General features: G+C 42.0%; 1 protein-coding gene across 4 annotated transcripts in view; it reads right to left on the reverse strand.

Annotated features, from left to right (window-relative positions):
- LOC138178349 (uncharacterized) overlaps nucleotides 1-14,859 on the reverse strand; it is a 303,819-nt gene that overhangs the window by 279,867 nt on the left and 9,093 nt on the right. The window contains exon 1 of one of the 4 annotated variants that reach the window (XM_069110132.1): nucleotides 1,258-2,749. The exons of the other annotated variants lie outside the window; for them this stretch is intronic. Within the exon in view, the coding sequence (XP_068966233.1) occupies nucleotides 1,258-1,296 (39 nt within the window). The 5' untranslated portion in view covers nucleotides 1,297-2,749. Of the gene's footprint in view, nucleotides 1-1,257; nucleotides 2,750-14,859 lie in introns of those variants that run through there. 4 annotated transcript variants of the gene reach the window in all.

Here is a 14,859-nt window from a genome sequence, read left to right on the forward strand (position 1 = left end):
TCGAACTATGTTCCTCTATGCAACAAATTGTGAATTCAGGAGAAACTCTAGGACCCGGAGAATATGGAAGCTCTATGGAAGACACAGTACACGCCGCGAGGCTGGGTATATTAGATTTACGTGGAAAGGCTAAAAGGAGCGCCACCAGCGGCAATTCGGTATTAATTAACCAAGATTCATCGGAAGCATCGGTTTTTCTACGGTTTGTTCTGGTATCGACCGTCGACGGAGAAAGCACGCCTCTGTTTCTCGCGCACGATCGCTCTGGTTCGCGCGATTGACTCGAAATTCCCATTAACTCTGGTTGTCCTCGCGGAACCCTGCAGCCAGCAATGCCTCGATGAAAGTACCGACTTCAGTTGCACGGAAGAACCTTGAATTACAACGTTGAAGAACGTGTACAAACAGCGTAGCAAAACTGAGAAGTAACTGGGCCAAGTGATACCTACATCGCTAAATAGTCTTATAGCTGTGCATATAACTACTTTCTAGAGGATGCGACAGTTTAGGAGATGTTTGCTTAATCGTGATTTCCGTGTTTGAGAAAGAAGAACGAAAATATAAATTGTAGAGCAAAGTCAATATACAGAAAGCGTTGTCCTGCCAGCCCTTAAATAATTCCAGAGACTATTTTTTCAAGCTTCCAAAACAAGTCGCAATCGATGCTTTGGATGTTTTCTTATTCCTGTATTATTTTCTGTATTTGATGAAGAAACACGGATAGTGGAGGAAATATGGGGAAAAAGGATCCCATTCGAAGAACAGGAAGCGAGTTCTTCGTTAATTATCGAGCTTCGATTAACCCTCCACCCTAAATCCACTGCAGACCTTCCCTCGTCAAAATACTGACCGAAAAAGTCGCAATTTCACGGTTCCGTTCTCCGGCCCATCGATAAAATGGCATTTACAGGAAATTGCAGCAGGATCGTCCATCTGTCAGTAGCGCTATCTCCATCTCCTGTAGCAGAGGGGGAAGCCAGAACGACAACGGACGAGGCGGACTACGTCAACGACTCGGTCGCGACCATTGACAAATGGATGGTAACGGTCGGAGCAACGCCTTTATTATGGGCATCATCCATTTACCTGGCCGCTACCTCGCATCGTCCCATCGTTCGTACAGGATCCACCCCCGTGCTAATTTTTCCACGGGTCGATAAGTCGAGTAACGGTGACGGAGCATGCGAGGGGTCAAGAGTTCGGAATAGGAGCACACGGAAAGTGTGTTCGCGTCGCGAAGACAGGCTGTGTGTGTACCTTCTTCCGGCGCAGCAGCTTCCAGTCGAAGTGACTCATCCTGTTCGCCTCGTTAGCCTCTCTTTTATCGTGCTTCGTCCTCCCGCGACTCCTTTCGTCTTCGTTCTCTGTCTCTCTCTCTCTCTCTTTCTCTCACTCTCTTTCTCTCTTCCTTTCTTCCTCTCTTCGTACCTCTACGCTCGTGTCACCCTGGCTTAGGTGGTCGATTTATTCCCACGCCGCTGCAACACACGGGGCATACACGCACACACAACACGAGTACACACGAGACAGCGTCCTCGTGGTCGCCTCGTCCTTCTTCGTCGTCGTGGAACGAAGACCAAGCTAGGTTTGGTTGACGCGTCTTGTTGACGGGAACGACGACGCCGACGACGAGGGAAGACACGACCGACACGAGACGTTATGGACTCTGCATTCCCGACACGGCATCCTCGCGAGCCTCCACGTTGAAATCCTCATTGTTCTGCGGTCTCGCGCCCGAGGATACGTGTCCTTGGTATGGACAGCGGCATCCGCCCACTTGGAATACACGCGAACAACGCGGGATCCGTCCAGACCCGCTCGAGAGGACGGTTTAACGCCGAGAGATTCGCCGCCAAGGTCTACTGATTTTTCCTTTTCTTATACCCTCGCTCCTTTCTTCTCCCTCCTCCTTGTCTTTTTTTTTCTTTCGTTCCACCACTGACCATCAACGAATCAACGATGCACGAAACAGTCTTCTAACAGACTCGCGTTAAGAGCATCATTTTTTCCCTCGAGTATCATCCTCCTCCTCCTGTTTCGTTAATAATATCGTTTCACCGATCCTTTGCGAGACGTTCGACCGACAGCGTTTACACGTCACCTCTTCACGATGGAGAATCGCGAAAATCCCACCACCGGACGTGGTATTCATAACGAAGCATTCATCACGCTACTTAAACACGACGACACATTCGAAACATAATTAAGACGTACGAAGGACGCATCGAGGGCCACCTCGCTGCTTTTGTCACTGTTTCACACGCCTCGAGCACCGTGACACCGGTATTCGGCTTTTATCGCGGGCGATCGATGAACGCGGCGGCGGAATGATCAACGCGACGATTCCCGCACCCTCGCATCGCTCGTGCAGCCGACGAGCTCGCGTGCCATCTTTCCATCCCTCGCCGATGACCAAACCTCTACGACGCGATGTCTCGTGACACGACTTTCGTTCGCCGATCCACGTAAATCTCTGGGCCCTCCTCCGCCCCTGGAGGCCACCAGAACATTCATTCTACGAGCACACGAGCGCACCAACACTCTCGCGAAACTCGCCTCGACGTCTATCGACTGACCTGATTCCGAAAGTGGCGCTCTGGTACAACGCCATCGACACAAACTCCTATCTTTCGAACCTTTGCACCGGAAGTTCCTTGTCTTTTTCACGAGATGAAGAATCGGAAAGTTCAGTGGGGCGCGAGAGAGGAGTGACGACGAGGGTGGCACCGAGCGGAGGATGCAGGGCGGCGTACTGTCAAAATATCTGCCGTTTCCACGGAGCCGACGTCGACGTGCCGGGGCTCTGCGCGCTACACGGGCATGCGTGATGAACGCGGTCCTCCCGTCAACGCGGGGATAATCGAACACCGTCCTCTCTCTGCCATCGACTCTACACCAGCTACTAGCTCAATGAAAGTAACGTGCTACGGTAAAGGTCCACCGTTGAGATTTATTATGGGTAGTTTACGCGGTGTGTGTCTATCGTGCGCGTTGAGTGATTTGTTGACGGGACGAGAAGAATTTTTAAATGACGAGAGAGTTTAGGGTAGTTTTTGGAGTTGGTTTCAGTGTATTTTGGATCTGGGGTCGTTGAAAACGATTTGGCTTCACGCGCAGAGATTGGAAATTTGATATTTTCTGCTCTTTTTTTTCATTACTTAACGTATTTCAATGTTTCAGTGCTTGTGTGTGATGCAGGAAATTTTTTAAAGACGTATACTATTATTTTTTTCCTTATCGCTTCGCCTATTTTAATACCATGTGTCAATAATAATTTAAATGTTCCAAATTGTTCTCGAGCGTTGACATAAAACATTCCTTTTATATCCGTTTTCGTTTCAGTGGAATGAGAAAAGGAAAAAAGCGAGTCTACAAAAATAAATTCGATAATTACTACGGGCAACTTCCTCGATTGAAAATCAATTTGCACGATGATAAAAAACCTTGACACTTTCGCAGCTTCTAATTTGTAAAACGAAGTAATTTCGTAAATTTGAGGCAAGGTAACTAAGCGCGATGGAAAAGCGGAAGAAGCATAGAAATGGACGTAAAGAGAATCGGTGTAATGCGCTTTCCCACGGCATGAAGCATCGGGGAAAGGCTACGAAATTATTTATCAATGTCGACGAGAATTTTACGGTTTAATGGCGCATTGTACGTTCACCGTGCCTGGTTATATCTGGCTTGTATATCGGCGAGGAAAATACGTTTTGTCGGATTTAAAGCGACGATTGTCATCGGCGAACACAGAGGTTACGACTCTTCCACTCGTGACTGCTCGCGTGACTATGAAATCACGGTCTTTAATGTCGTCGCAGTCATCTTCTTTGTTGAATCGCGAGGGCAAGATACCGAGAGGTCGCCTCTCATTGGATCGTCTCTTTCGTCCCGTCATCCAGTACTCGATCAATCGAATGACTCTTTCATCCGCTATCGAGTCGTACCGTGGTCGTCAATCTTCGTCGCGAAATCTCCATCGTTGCATGATAGGTAAATTGTAGATGTTTAAAGGTAGGCATTGTTTCTTTAAAATCGGAAAGCTTTTTAAGCTTCATGTATTATACACGAGACAAAAATAATTACAAGAATATTCAAGAGTGCTGTAAGATAAATATTGTCAGTTATACGATATTATACGATACGAATTGTGAACCGATAATGATTTAACTTTGTTACGTACTTGCATTTAATTATTTAATATGTTATGTATATATGTTTATACTCGCTATTTCTCTATCTATTTTTAGACGATCCAAAAAAAAAAACCTTGAATTACAAGCAAAAATTCTTCTCGGACCATTTCCATCCAATAATCCGAGTTCCAATTCATTCCCCAAACTCGGAAGTCCCGAGAGAAGCCCCAGGTATCGAAGTTGAAAGAGCGTCGTGACTGCCTCCAGTCACGTCTGTTCTCCGGGAATCATAACAGTTAATTCTTATTTCAATCGCAACGTCGAATTTAATTTCTACGTAGAATCGCGTGCACCGGTCCCATTCGTGCTCTCGAAAGCCATTCCGGCAACTTGCTCCGAATCGCGTTGCAACAATGGAGATTAATTCGCAGAGAACTTCCGACCGAAATCTGACGTTGATCTCTTACGTTCGTCGAAACATACAATTAAACCAATGTAATAAAAATATGCACATAATTATTTTCTTCTGACTGGATAAAGAAAAAACAATTTTATATGCCACACGAATTTTCCCCATTTTTACATCTTTAAACCTTTCATGAAGTCGTAAACATTCACAGTCAAACGGAGAACGGTATAAACGTATTCAATTCCCCCAACAGCAACAACTTTTTACTCTTCCTACTACGTTTTTTTTTTCTTTTTTTCTTCATTTTAAACGTCGAGACCTCGTTGTCCAGCAAAGCCGAGCGAAATTTATCGGGTGGCTCGTTCGCCGCGCTTATCTTGCAAATCCACCGCGGCCACTCGTTCCTCGCGTACTTTCATCTCACGCGAATTGCTTCGCGTGATCGTTCGCGGCCGACGAAGTGAAAATCCTACATATCACGGGACGAAACTTCATCTGTTTTCACTTCCACCGGGGATCCTTTAATATTATACGATTATGATTTTCAACGATAAATCTTACGATAGAGATCCTCGTAACGAAACCACGCTGACGGTTCATACATTTCGTCGATGATCAATTTTACAGATGAATTTCACGCAGAATACAGATTGAACCTGATATTTTTCGAACTCGCCACGGAAGAGAAACCTTTTGAGCTCTTGTTATTCGATTCACGTTTTGTTTTATCAATGCAACTTAGATAAATGCGTTTCTAACTGTACCTGTTTCCTCTGGTGAAAAACTGTAGAGATACGATGTTCCAGGAATTATATGGTATCGTACTAATTCTGATCAACAACGAAATTTCAATTATACAGGGTGGTTGGTAACTGGTGGTACAAACGGAAAGGGGGTGATTCTACGCGAAAAAAGAAATCGAAATTATAGAATAAAAATTTTTTTTTAATTTTTTTTTTTAATTTTTCCATCGAGACAACGATCTACAGTGAGATCCGTTATAACGTACCGCACGCGTACCGAGGGAAAATTCAAAGTCGATTTTCTCGAAAACAAAGCCTCAAACGAAAAATTTTTATTCTATATTTTCGACTTCTTTTTTCGCGTAGAATCACCCCCTTTCCGCTTGTACTATCAGTTACCAGCCACCCTGTATAATTGAAAATTTCCAATTATTTAAAGAAAATAATCAATGCCTTTCATTACTTTCTTAAAATTCCTTTGTCCGCGTAATCGATCAAACATTGAAGTAAAATTCTATAATTCCAATTTTTAAAGGCAAGGACGATAAGAAAATCTATTTTTCTGAACACGAAGACATGGTACTGCAATTGCAAGGTACTTAATCTGTATAACTCGAAGAGCACAATCGTGGTACCATCACAGACTCCTTTAAGGAAAAACGAAACTGTGTCACCGATATTAAAAATTCCAAATTATTAATCGTGGCTGGAAAGTGCGACAAAGTTCGATCACCGTTATTCGGCACGGATATGGCGGGAGAATGAGCAAAAAATCGCGATATGCAAGTTTGATGGGTGGATAGACTGGCGCCATCTATCAGGAGAAGTCAGCACCAAGGCAACCTCTTCCGCGTTTCATCAACAATGCAGTCGGGATCGTGATAGATCAACAGGGGATCCTCGAATATCACCGCTAACGAGAAAGTCATTGCAAATTTGTATGCAAATCGGGCGCACCGTGTACTATTAGCTCGTCTTTTCCAACTTCCCCTGTGCAAAATCGCGCATTCGTCGTCAATTAAAAATCCAATTTCTCGCATCGATCACTGAATCACTATTGGTCGTGAAAATTGCTAAATTATAAAATACATAACGGGCAAACGATTTTTACCAGTGAATTTAACCTCGCAAAAATGTCACTTTCTATGCGATACAAAAACATTTGAGACAACGCACGACCTCGTTCCCACCCGAACCTTTGTAACGTGTGTACAGATAAAAAAAAGATTTTTTTATTCGCTTACTCTTGTAATATCGATTTTAAATAGGCATTGCATATTATGGTATATTATTAAGACTTAATAATAGAAAGATTAAGATTTCCCTATTCTTATTCTTCTTACCTATTAAATACAATAATTGATTGTTCTCACGATTATTGGTTCGCGTTACACTCGTGGGACAACGTGGGCCGAGGCGAGACCGCGTAGGATGACTAGAGACTCGTTTTTAAGTCTCGCACCTAGTATATTCGTTAACCGTCAATTGCTAATTTTTACCCGACAATTCTAAACACCAGCGACTCGAAACTTTCTGTCAAAAATAACGTGTCATCGTTCAGTTAACCCATATTCACGTAATAAGGTGTGCTTGCTCGGGAAACGAGTTCAGCAGTACGTCTTGTCTCCAAAACCGCAAATTACAGGCGCAAGAGGGGAAGGCGCGTGAGCGATGAATCGCGACCGGGAATCGCCACGAGTCGACTCGCTCTTGGTAAAGAATGTGCACGGCCGAGCCGAAGCGCTATGATTCAATTACGGGGTAACCGGCATCACGATCACGTGTAAATCAAGATAAATCGCCGGTGTACTCGACTGTCCTGGTTCGACGATGTTGCGATATCGCTGCCGGATAGCAATCAAATTGTCAGACGCTCTAAGTGCGAATCCCACTTCTTCGTTGCTCTAAATATACGAGAGCAAAGAGAAAGAGAGCCCGCCTTCAACTACCAAGCCTTTCTTCTTCCTTTTAATCTTTCCACTCTGTAGATCAATGCAGCGAGAGCAGGAAATATCGATACCAGGCGTCGATGATACGATCCTGGCATCCGCTCCAACCATCTTCAATCTTCTTTCTTATACCAGAGTTTGTTCGATGAACCGTTTTAGATTCATCCCTCGTTGGGCCTTGTTTGATTACTTAATTTACTCGATGTTAGGTTATGTCAAAGTCATGATATAGGATGATTGTAAAATTGGTCAGCGAGCGTGATATATAATCACGTTTCGAACAGTTGCAACAACAGAATCGACAGAGATACAGACATGTGGGCAAACAAAATTTCAATCGAAAACTTATTAGAAAGAGATCTTTGATCGATGCAATGATACTAAGTACGATCTAGTATCTATAAACAGAACTACTAATCTCATCTTTAAAGTTACGCTTAGATTAAATCATCGTGTAGTCGTCGTAATTTATGTCAGCCTTTTCAACACGGATATCTTTTTATGATTTCAGGAAGAAAGAATATGCACTTTCTTTCATTTACTTAATTTCTCAACATATGACGTTTAACGTTAGAAACACTCTACGATATACATACATAGATTCGATAACGCGTTTCGAATAAATGGTTAGATCATGCATCGAGGGATTAAAATAGCACACGATTAGCAATGAGCGTGATGCGTGAAAAACGAGGCTCGTTATAATTTGCTTATATAATTCGCTCTCGAGTACGAAGATTTCAGATTAGGAACGCTACAACCTTAGATGCTTTGAATATTCCGAGTCCTAACGAAGAGTAAAATAAAACAACTTTGGAAGCGACTCGATGGAAATTTCAATATACGTTGAGGGATTTGAAAATCAAACGCATAATGGTTATCACGAAACAAGGAATTTAAGTAATTACTCTCTATCTATCGTTAAATCAACGCTGCAAACAATCCATAGATTTGAAGTTCTCTCAAAGATTTGCTCGTGGAAACATGCGAACGTTATTTTAATCCGATTTAATTGTAACGACTTTAGTTCGATCATTCATTGATTCCTCGTACACGGAGGATAAAAACACAGTAGAAAAACATTGTTCGCCATAGTAGAGAGTTCTCGAAGCGAGTTCCATTGGCAACATGGAGCGTTCGTTTGCACGTGCTATTGTGGCTGGGCGGTCGCGCGCACGTTTGATTGCGTCGAGGATCTTAATGAGGCGAGGAAGCTTCTTTCGCAATTGATTCGCGTCAGCCAACGTAATGCGTACTCTCTTACCACAGCTCGTCTTCTTTCCGGCTAATTTAAGAGGCACAATGTTGCGCACGCCAGGTGAGAAGAAAATACGCGACCGATAAATTTCATTATAAAGTTTTATCGACGTTTTTGTAATTGTCGTTCGATCGATAGCTTGGCTGGTTCTCTCCGCGCCAGCAAAGAAGTTAATTATCCTTTGCAACAAAAACATCCGATAAGCGTTTCCGTGTTGCTCGAAGAACTTTGAAGAGTTAATTAAAGGTATCTTGAAAATTGTAAGATTGACTGGGATTTATAGTACAATATAATAGCTCGCGAAACTATTTTAATACCTATCTTCGAAAACTGTGACGCGTGTATTGTGTGATTTTTGTATAAAACATTCTGAAATTTCATGACTATATTGCTGAAACTTGGAACTAATCTGAAAATGTACGTACAAGTCGGAGGATATTTATCGCAGGCATATATGTAATAAAAAATTAAGGTCTCGTGTCTCGGTCCCAGTAAATGTCGAGGTTTACTAAATGTTTCAAAATATTTTATATAATACGTACAAGTTTTCTATGGTAAGCGTTCAAATAGTTTCGTGATCCAGTATATATCTCTAGTTTCAACTTCGCTGTAGAAAACAGAAGTAGACTAGTTTCATGTCACGAAGTTTCCACTGCATCGAGAAAATGCAACACGATTTACCTGGAACATTTTTCCAGCGACCAAGTCGTAGATCGGTATGAGAGATACGATTTGCGGCAGGCTGAAGTTTCTCAAGGCAGGGAATAATGGGAAAAATCGTTGTTTCAGCGAATGATGCGAGAATCAAAGAGCGGTTCGCAGGCTCGTAAGCGCCATGATCGGGTTTAGGTGGCGATTAAAGCGTTGCTCTCGAATTAATGGTAGAAAGGAATCGTATAATTCGACTCGACGAACTTGGAATTCGTTACATTAGGCGCGTCATTGTTTAACCAGCGATGATTAATCGCAACGGTTTATTCTGAGAAACCTCCGGGCTCTTCCTTTTGAAGACGGAAGTACACATCGAAATGCTAGATAGAGATCACGCTTTATAATGATCGTTCGTGATTCAAATATGAATACGATGATACGAACCTTTCAAAGAGTGAATCGACGGTACTATGTTCGAATGCTAAGTAGCTTCGTGGTAATCGTGATCTATTGCACCTAGGAAATCATTCAACGATAACAATAACCTATCCCGTTTAGCGTACATCGTTTATTAATCTGTAACTGCTATTGTTAGATCGAAGAACTTTAGACCATATAAACGTTGTTATAATTTCCCTCTTAGTTCTAGAACTGTCATCAACTACCTAACAACTTGTCATGTATAATTACATGTATTGTACATCGATGATTATAATCGAAGCGATACCGTGAAAATAAACAGATGTATACAGATCAGAAAGATCATAAGAGAATAGTATAATAAGTATTTTTCTTAATTTCCTGATTGTAACATCACTTCACGATTAAACACGTGAAAACATAAGTCGTTATGTTCGCTTTATCTAAGAATGTTTTTACAAAACATCGAACGTTTTTCCATATGAAACGAATATTCAAGAAGCATTGTGAGACGATAGATAAAGAAAGAATGCGATTCACACACCATCGATCATAATTATCCGATCTTGTCATCGCCACCATAGTTCTTTCAACTTGGAAGATGGGAACGGATGGAATGAAAATTAAACTCATACTAAGAATCGTAACATCGGAATCTAATTCTCGATTAAAATGCCACTGGCCGCGTAACAATGAGACGGAAATGCATAATTCATCGATGGCGAGTCAGGAACCGCTCCACTAAACGGATAATCGTCTAACGAGGATGATCTTGCGGGGAACGCGACCGCGGCTAACCGAGCACCAGATATCGCCCCGATCGAAAGAGCTTTCGAATTAATACCTGGGTAATTGCGAATCTAATTAGAAGCGCGTGACACGAAGAAATTCGAGGAACGTCGAATAAATCAGTCGTTACCAGATGCTATAACTGTCCAGCTAAGCTTGCGTTCGATGATTACGTAAGAAAAAGATTTAATAGCCTGCAGCGTTCTCGTCCTGAACATGCTTCGTTTGGAATGCAAAAACGCGATTAATGAAAAAAAAGTTATTTTTGTTAATCATTTCGCTGTTCAACGAGCGTTCTTTAAATTTATAACAACAATAGCGTTTCATAAGAGCGTAATAATTTTGAGAGATAAATTCAGGTGTAATTAATTAGAATAACCAGAATGAGACGTTAAGTTACCTGGATTCAAGCGACTTGAAACCATGTGACCAGCGTGAACTTGTCACTTAAGTTGAAATATCCTTTCAAGTTTCTATGCTCGTCCTCGTTAGTCAGGTCACTCGACTACAAGTCGCTTGTATTCAAATAGCTCGAAACCAACTTACTAACGCAAAACCAGTTATTTTACTCGACTTGAAAGGAACAATAGTTGCTACGTAATGTTATTCATAGCTTGTTAATGTTATTTCCACTTTCGCTTATATATGTTCCTTGAATTGAGACCACTCGGTTTTACGCTATCTATTTTCCATTAGGTCTCTATTTGCCATTAGATCTCTATTTGAAATCAGATTACGTGAAATATTTTATGATCGTAGATTGATCTTTATATATGCATGAATTAAGTCTCGATAACAGTCAGCGTTAATATCTAAACACCATTTCGCAAACATCAAATAAAGCTGGTATTAGGAACGAAACAATCTTAAAATATACTTCCTACAGACATCAGATTCCTTAAAAGAGAACCATATCTGAACAATTCAACACCACGTTTTTCCTAAATTCCAAAAGTAAAATAGTTCAGTTTCAATGCCAGTGAATCATCATTCTCCGTCAGTCTTATAAAACCGAGACTAACCATTTGATTCAAGCATTGTTTACCGGAACGCATTCCACTAAAATTACCCAACCAGCGATCGTTATCGACTTACACGATTCACGATCAGCAGCCAGATCGCGAAGGTGAAAGTTTCGTACGCGTTTTGAGCGCTCAATTACAATTTTACCCTTATCTCGAGGTATATTTGCAAACGAACGATCGATAATCGACTCGATCAACAGCCAACACATTACGTGTCGTCCTCGCGCTTTAATCGTACCGTAATTGTACGCTTCACCCCCCATTCAATTAACAACCACCGTTATTATCGAATATTAATTGGCCAAGCGACTAGAGGCGTGTATTTTTTCGCGTTACACGCGTCGAACAAAGACTTGTGCCATTTATCGAAACCTCCTATCGAACCGAATAAATAATTATGTAGGTAAACTCTTCCTGTCCGCGATAAATCTTACCATAACCGTGGTTCGCCATTCATTGTATCGTCGCGTTGTTGCGCCGCGGTATCAGCGACAAGCAGGAAGAATTTCTACGAGTTCCATTTCAGTCTGTTTCCGTATTTGCGGAAAGCGTATCGAAACACGTGGAGAAAGAGAGAAAGAGGGAAAGAGCGAGAGCGTAAGAGGGTGAGAGAGAAGGGAAGAAAGGCAGGGCCACGCGATACGCGTTAAACAAAAGGCGTGCTTATTAAAGAAACGAACGATCAGTGCCGATAATTCGTAACAATAGGCGAGAAACCTCTATTGTACATTGTTCCGATATGCTATCACTGTTTATCATCTGATTGATTTAGTGCGACGACGTGGATCGCGCGACGTGAAAGACGGAACGGATTAGATGCTTTAAAGAGCAGACAAAAAAGTAAGAAAAATGGAGATAAGAAGGGGGGACAAGAGTAACGAACCGCGTTAACGACGAAAAATACGAGCAACCGGAAGCGGGAAACGCGGAGACACAAACGCTCGTTCCGTTCACCGAAGAGAGTCTCTCGCGGCTGCTGCGCTTTCTTGTCGGCTAATGAGTCGGTATTTATTGCCTGACCTTTACCGGTATGTGTATCCTCGCGTTTCCTCCTCCATTTCGTTCATTAGCAGCCATTAATTCGCTTGAAATTAAATCTGTAATATTTGCCCGAGGATCCCTCGTACGAGGAATCTAGTAATACTTATTGTCGCGTTAAACGAAAAATAGAAAGAGGGTAAAGTGGATACACACACCATGGCAGCGTTATCAATCGAAGGTTAAATAAATTTCAGGTTACAACTGGCTCGCACCCTCCTATATTTTACGGAGCTTACACCGAAAACAGAGGTAGTCGCGTGGTAGCTGATCCCACGAGGGAAACAAAGATTGTAATCAAACGAGTAGATACCAAGCGACTCTTGATACTTTACGGTGGAACGTCGCGCGATGTATGTACACAGAAGCCAACTAAGGAACGAAGTGTTTCAATTTATCGCCGGTGCCACGACTCTCTGTACAGTTACTCGTGTGAACGCCGACTCTAATAACATTATAAATAAAGATACGAATCTCGTGCGCGCTTCTTCACCGTACGATGTCCCTACGCTGAAACGATACGGCATTCGTTTATCCTGACTCTTAAAAGACTTAGCCGTGCCTGGCGCGATCCACTGACAATTACGTGCCTATCTTGACTGATTACGGACTACATTGAAATCATTAAAGTTTTCAATATATGCAGATTCGTAGATAATCAATAGCTGTGTCAGTCCATCGAGATCTTCAAAGTTATTGGGATTATTAAAATCAAGGATGACATCGAACTTATCAAAGTCATGACTAATCCCATTGCTTAAGTGACTCAAAAAAAATCGCACTTTGAATGGTTCAATCACGAGTCACTCGTGATTATTATTCCTCGTTTCGAATGCAACGAGTTTGAAGCATCTAATATTTCACTACACATATTCCGAATAGCCTGTACATCGTGTCTAGCGAGCATACAATCGGCGGAGCCACGTTTCACATCGCGGGAAAGGTCAACATCCAGATCGAAGATAGAAGCTGAGATGTTTACAGCTATTATCATCTAGTTTGCCCGCGGTGGAACACAAATACAAATTTAATACCGATCAATCATGGACGACGTACTAGACTGACCTCGCCCAACGTTTATACACGAATCTCTTAGTGAAAGCGATAGACCGTTACGTTACCCCGCTACGGATGTAATAATTATTCAAAAGTGGCGGTGTTCTCGTGTTTTACCGCACGATAGGATCACTATGCCGGAAGAGACGTTCGGACAATATTAGTTATCGTTAAGTGATCGATGGAACTCGTGCATTTTTCCACGAAAACAACCCCTCGCTCCAACACAATCGTCGAGACTTTCGTAAAAGCTCTTGTCCCGCTAGGAAATCACGTTACGAACTTGCCGCCTCCTAACTTTACGCAATAACTTCCGGACAATCGATAATGCTCCGGTGCATCCTCGCTGGTCTACTTAGTTTACGGTTCCCGACACATGGAACATCGACGTTGCTGAAAAACGGTAAATACCTCTGCGGTTGGCCTGGTTTCGATTCTCACACGGAATTTGTGATCAACTTCGAACAAACTCGTAAATCTTCGATCTTTCACGTAAGGATGATAACGAGGCTGGTAAATGTTTCTTCAATAGTCGTATTGACTAACAAGCGATCCTTGTGCATAAACGTTTAAAAATCTCACGGTGCACGGTAGATGCAGTGAATTTTTACTTCCGATGAATTTATTTATTGATATAGGATACGAATGCGTGACAACGAAGAGAATTTTCTCACCCTTGTAGTCGTTAGGTTCAACGTATCTCGAACGTCGAGCTGTTCCATCGATCTTCTCAATGGTGAAAGAAGCCTCATTCTGATCGTTCGAACGAGACATCTCCAGCGACGAAAACGAGGAAATCGTAGCATGAATTTCACGGCTATCAAACGCGTAAAGCAAATAACGAGACAGGAACTGTCTCACGCTCTCGTCGCGACAAAATCCATTGTGGAAAAATTAATATTAATCAAGGTGGATGCCGGTGTAGTTTGTATGCAGATGGGGGATTCGGTACGCGTGCAACAGAAAGTCCGAGTAATTACACCGTCGCCTCGCGGAGCAGAACTGAAAGTGCTCGCTGAGTGTTCGATGCACGAACCGTATACCAACCAAATGGGGGAAAATGAAATTTGAATATTTCAATTATCTAAATTCTTTCGTACATGTAAGAATACTTTCATCCATTAACGTTATTAATGAATGGAAATATACGATAAAATGTAGAATTTATTGCTCTAAATCTCTCCAAAAATAATTTCCAACTAAAACACGCTATTGGCTCTTTATGTTATAATAGTTGGCTAAAACTGAAGCAATATAAGTTAATAGAAGTAACATAAATATTAAAAATCCTTGCACATTTCTCATGTTTGTTACCAGTAATTTTGACTAGTTAAATAGCTCTGATGTTAGTTAAAAATAGTAATAATCATATAAAACTATCAAAAGAA

The sequence above is a fragment of the Bombus flavifrons genome, chromosome 1 (genome assembly GCF_040668555.2).
Source record: "Bombus flavifrons isolate JBK064 chromosome 1, iyBomFlav1_principal, whole genome shotgun sequence".
NCBI classification, from domain to species: domain Eukaryota; kingdom Metazoa; phylum Arthropoda; class Insecta; order Hymenoptera; family Apidae; genus Bombus; species Bombus flavifrons.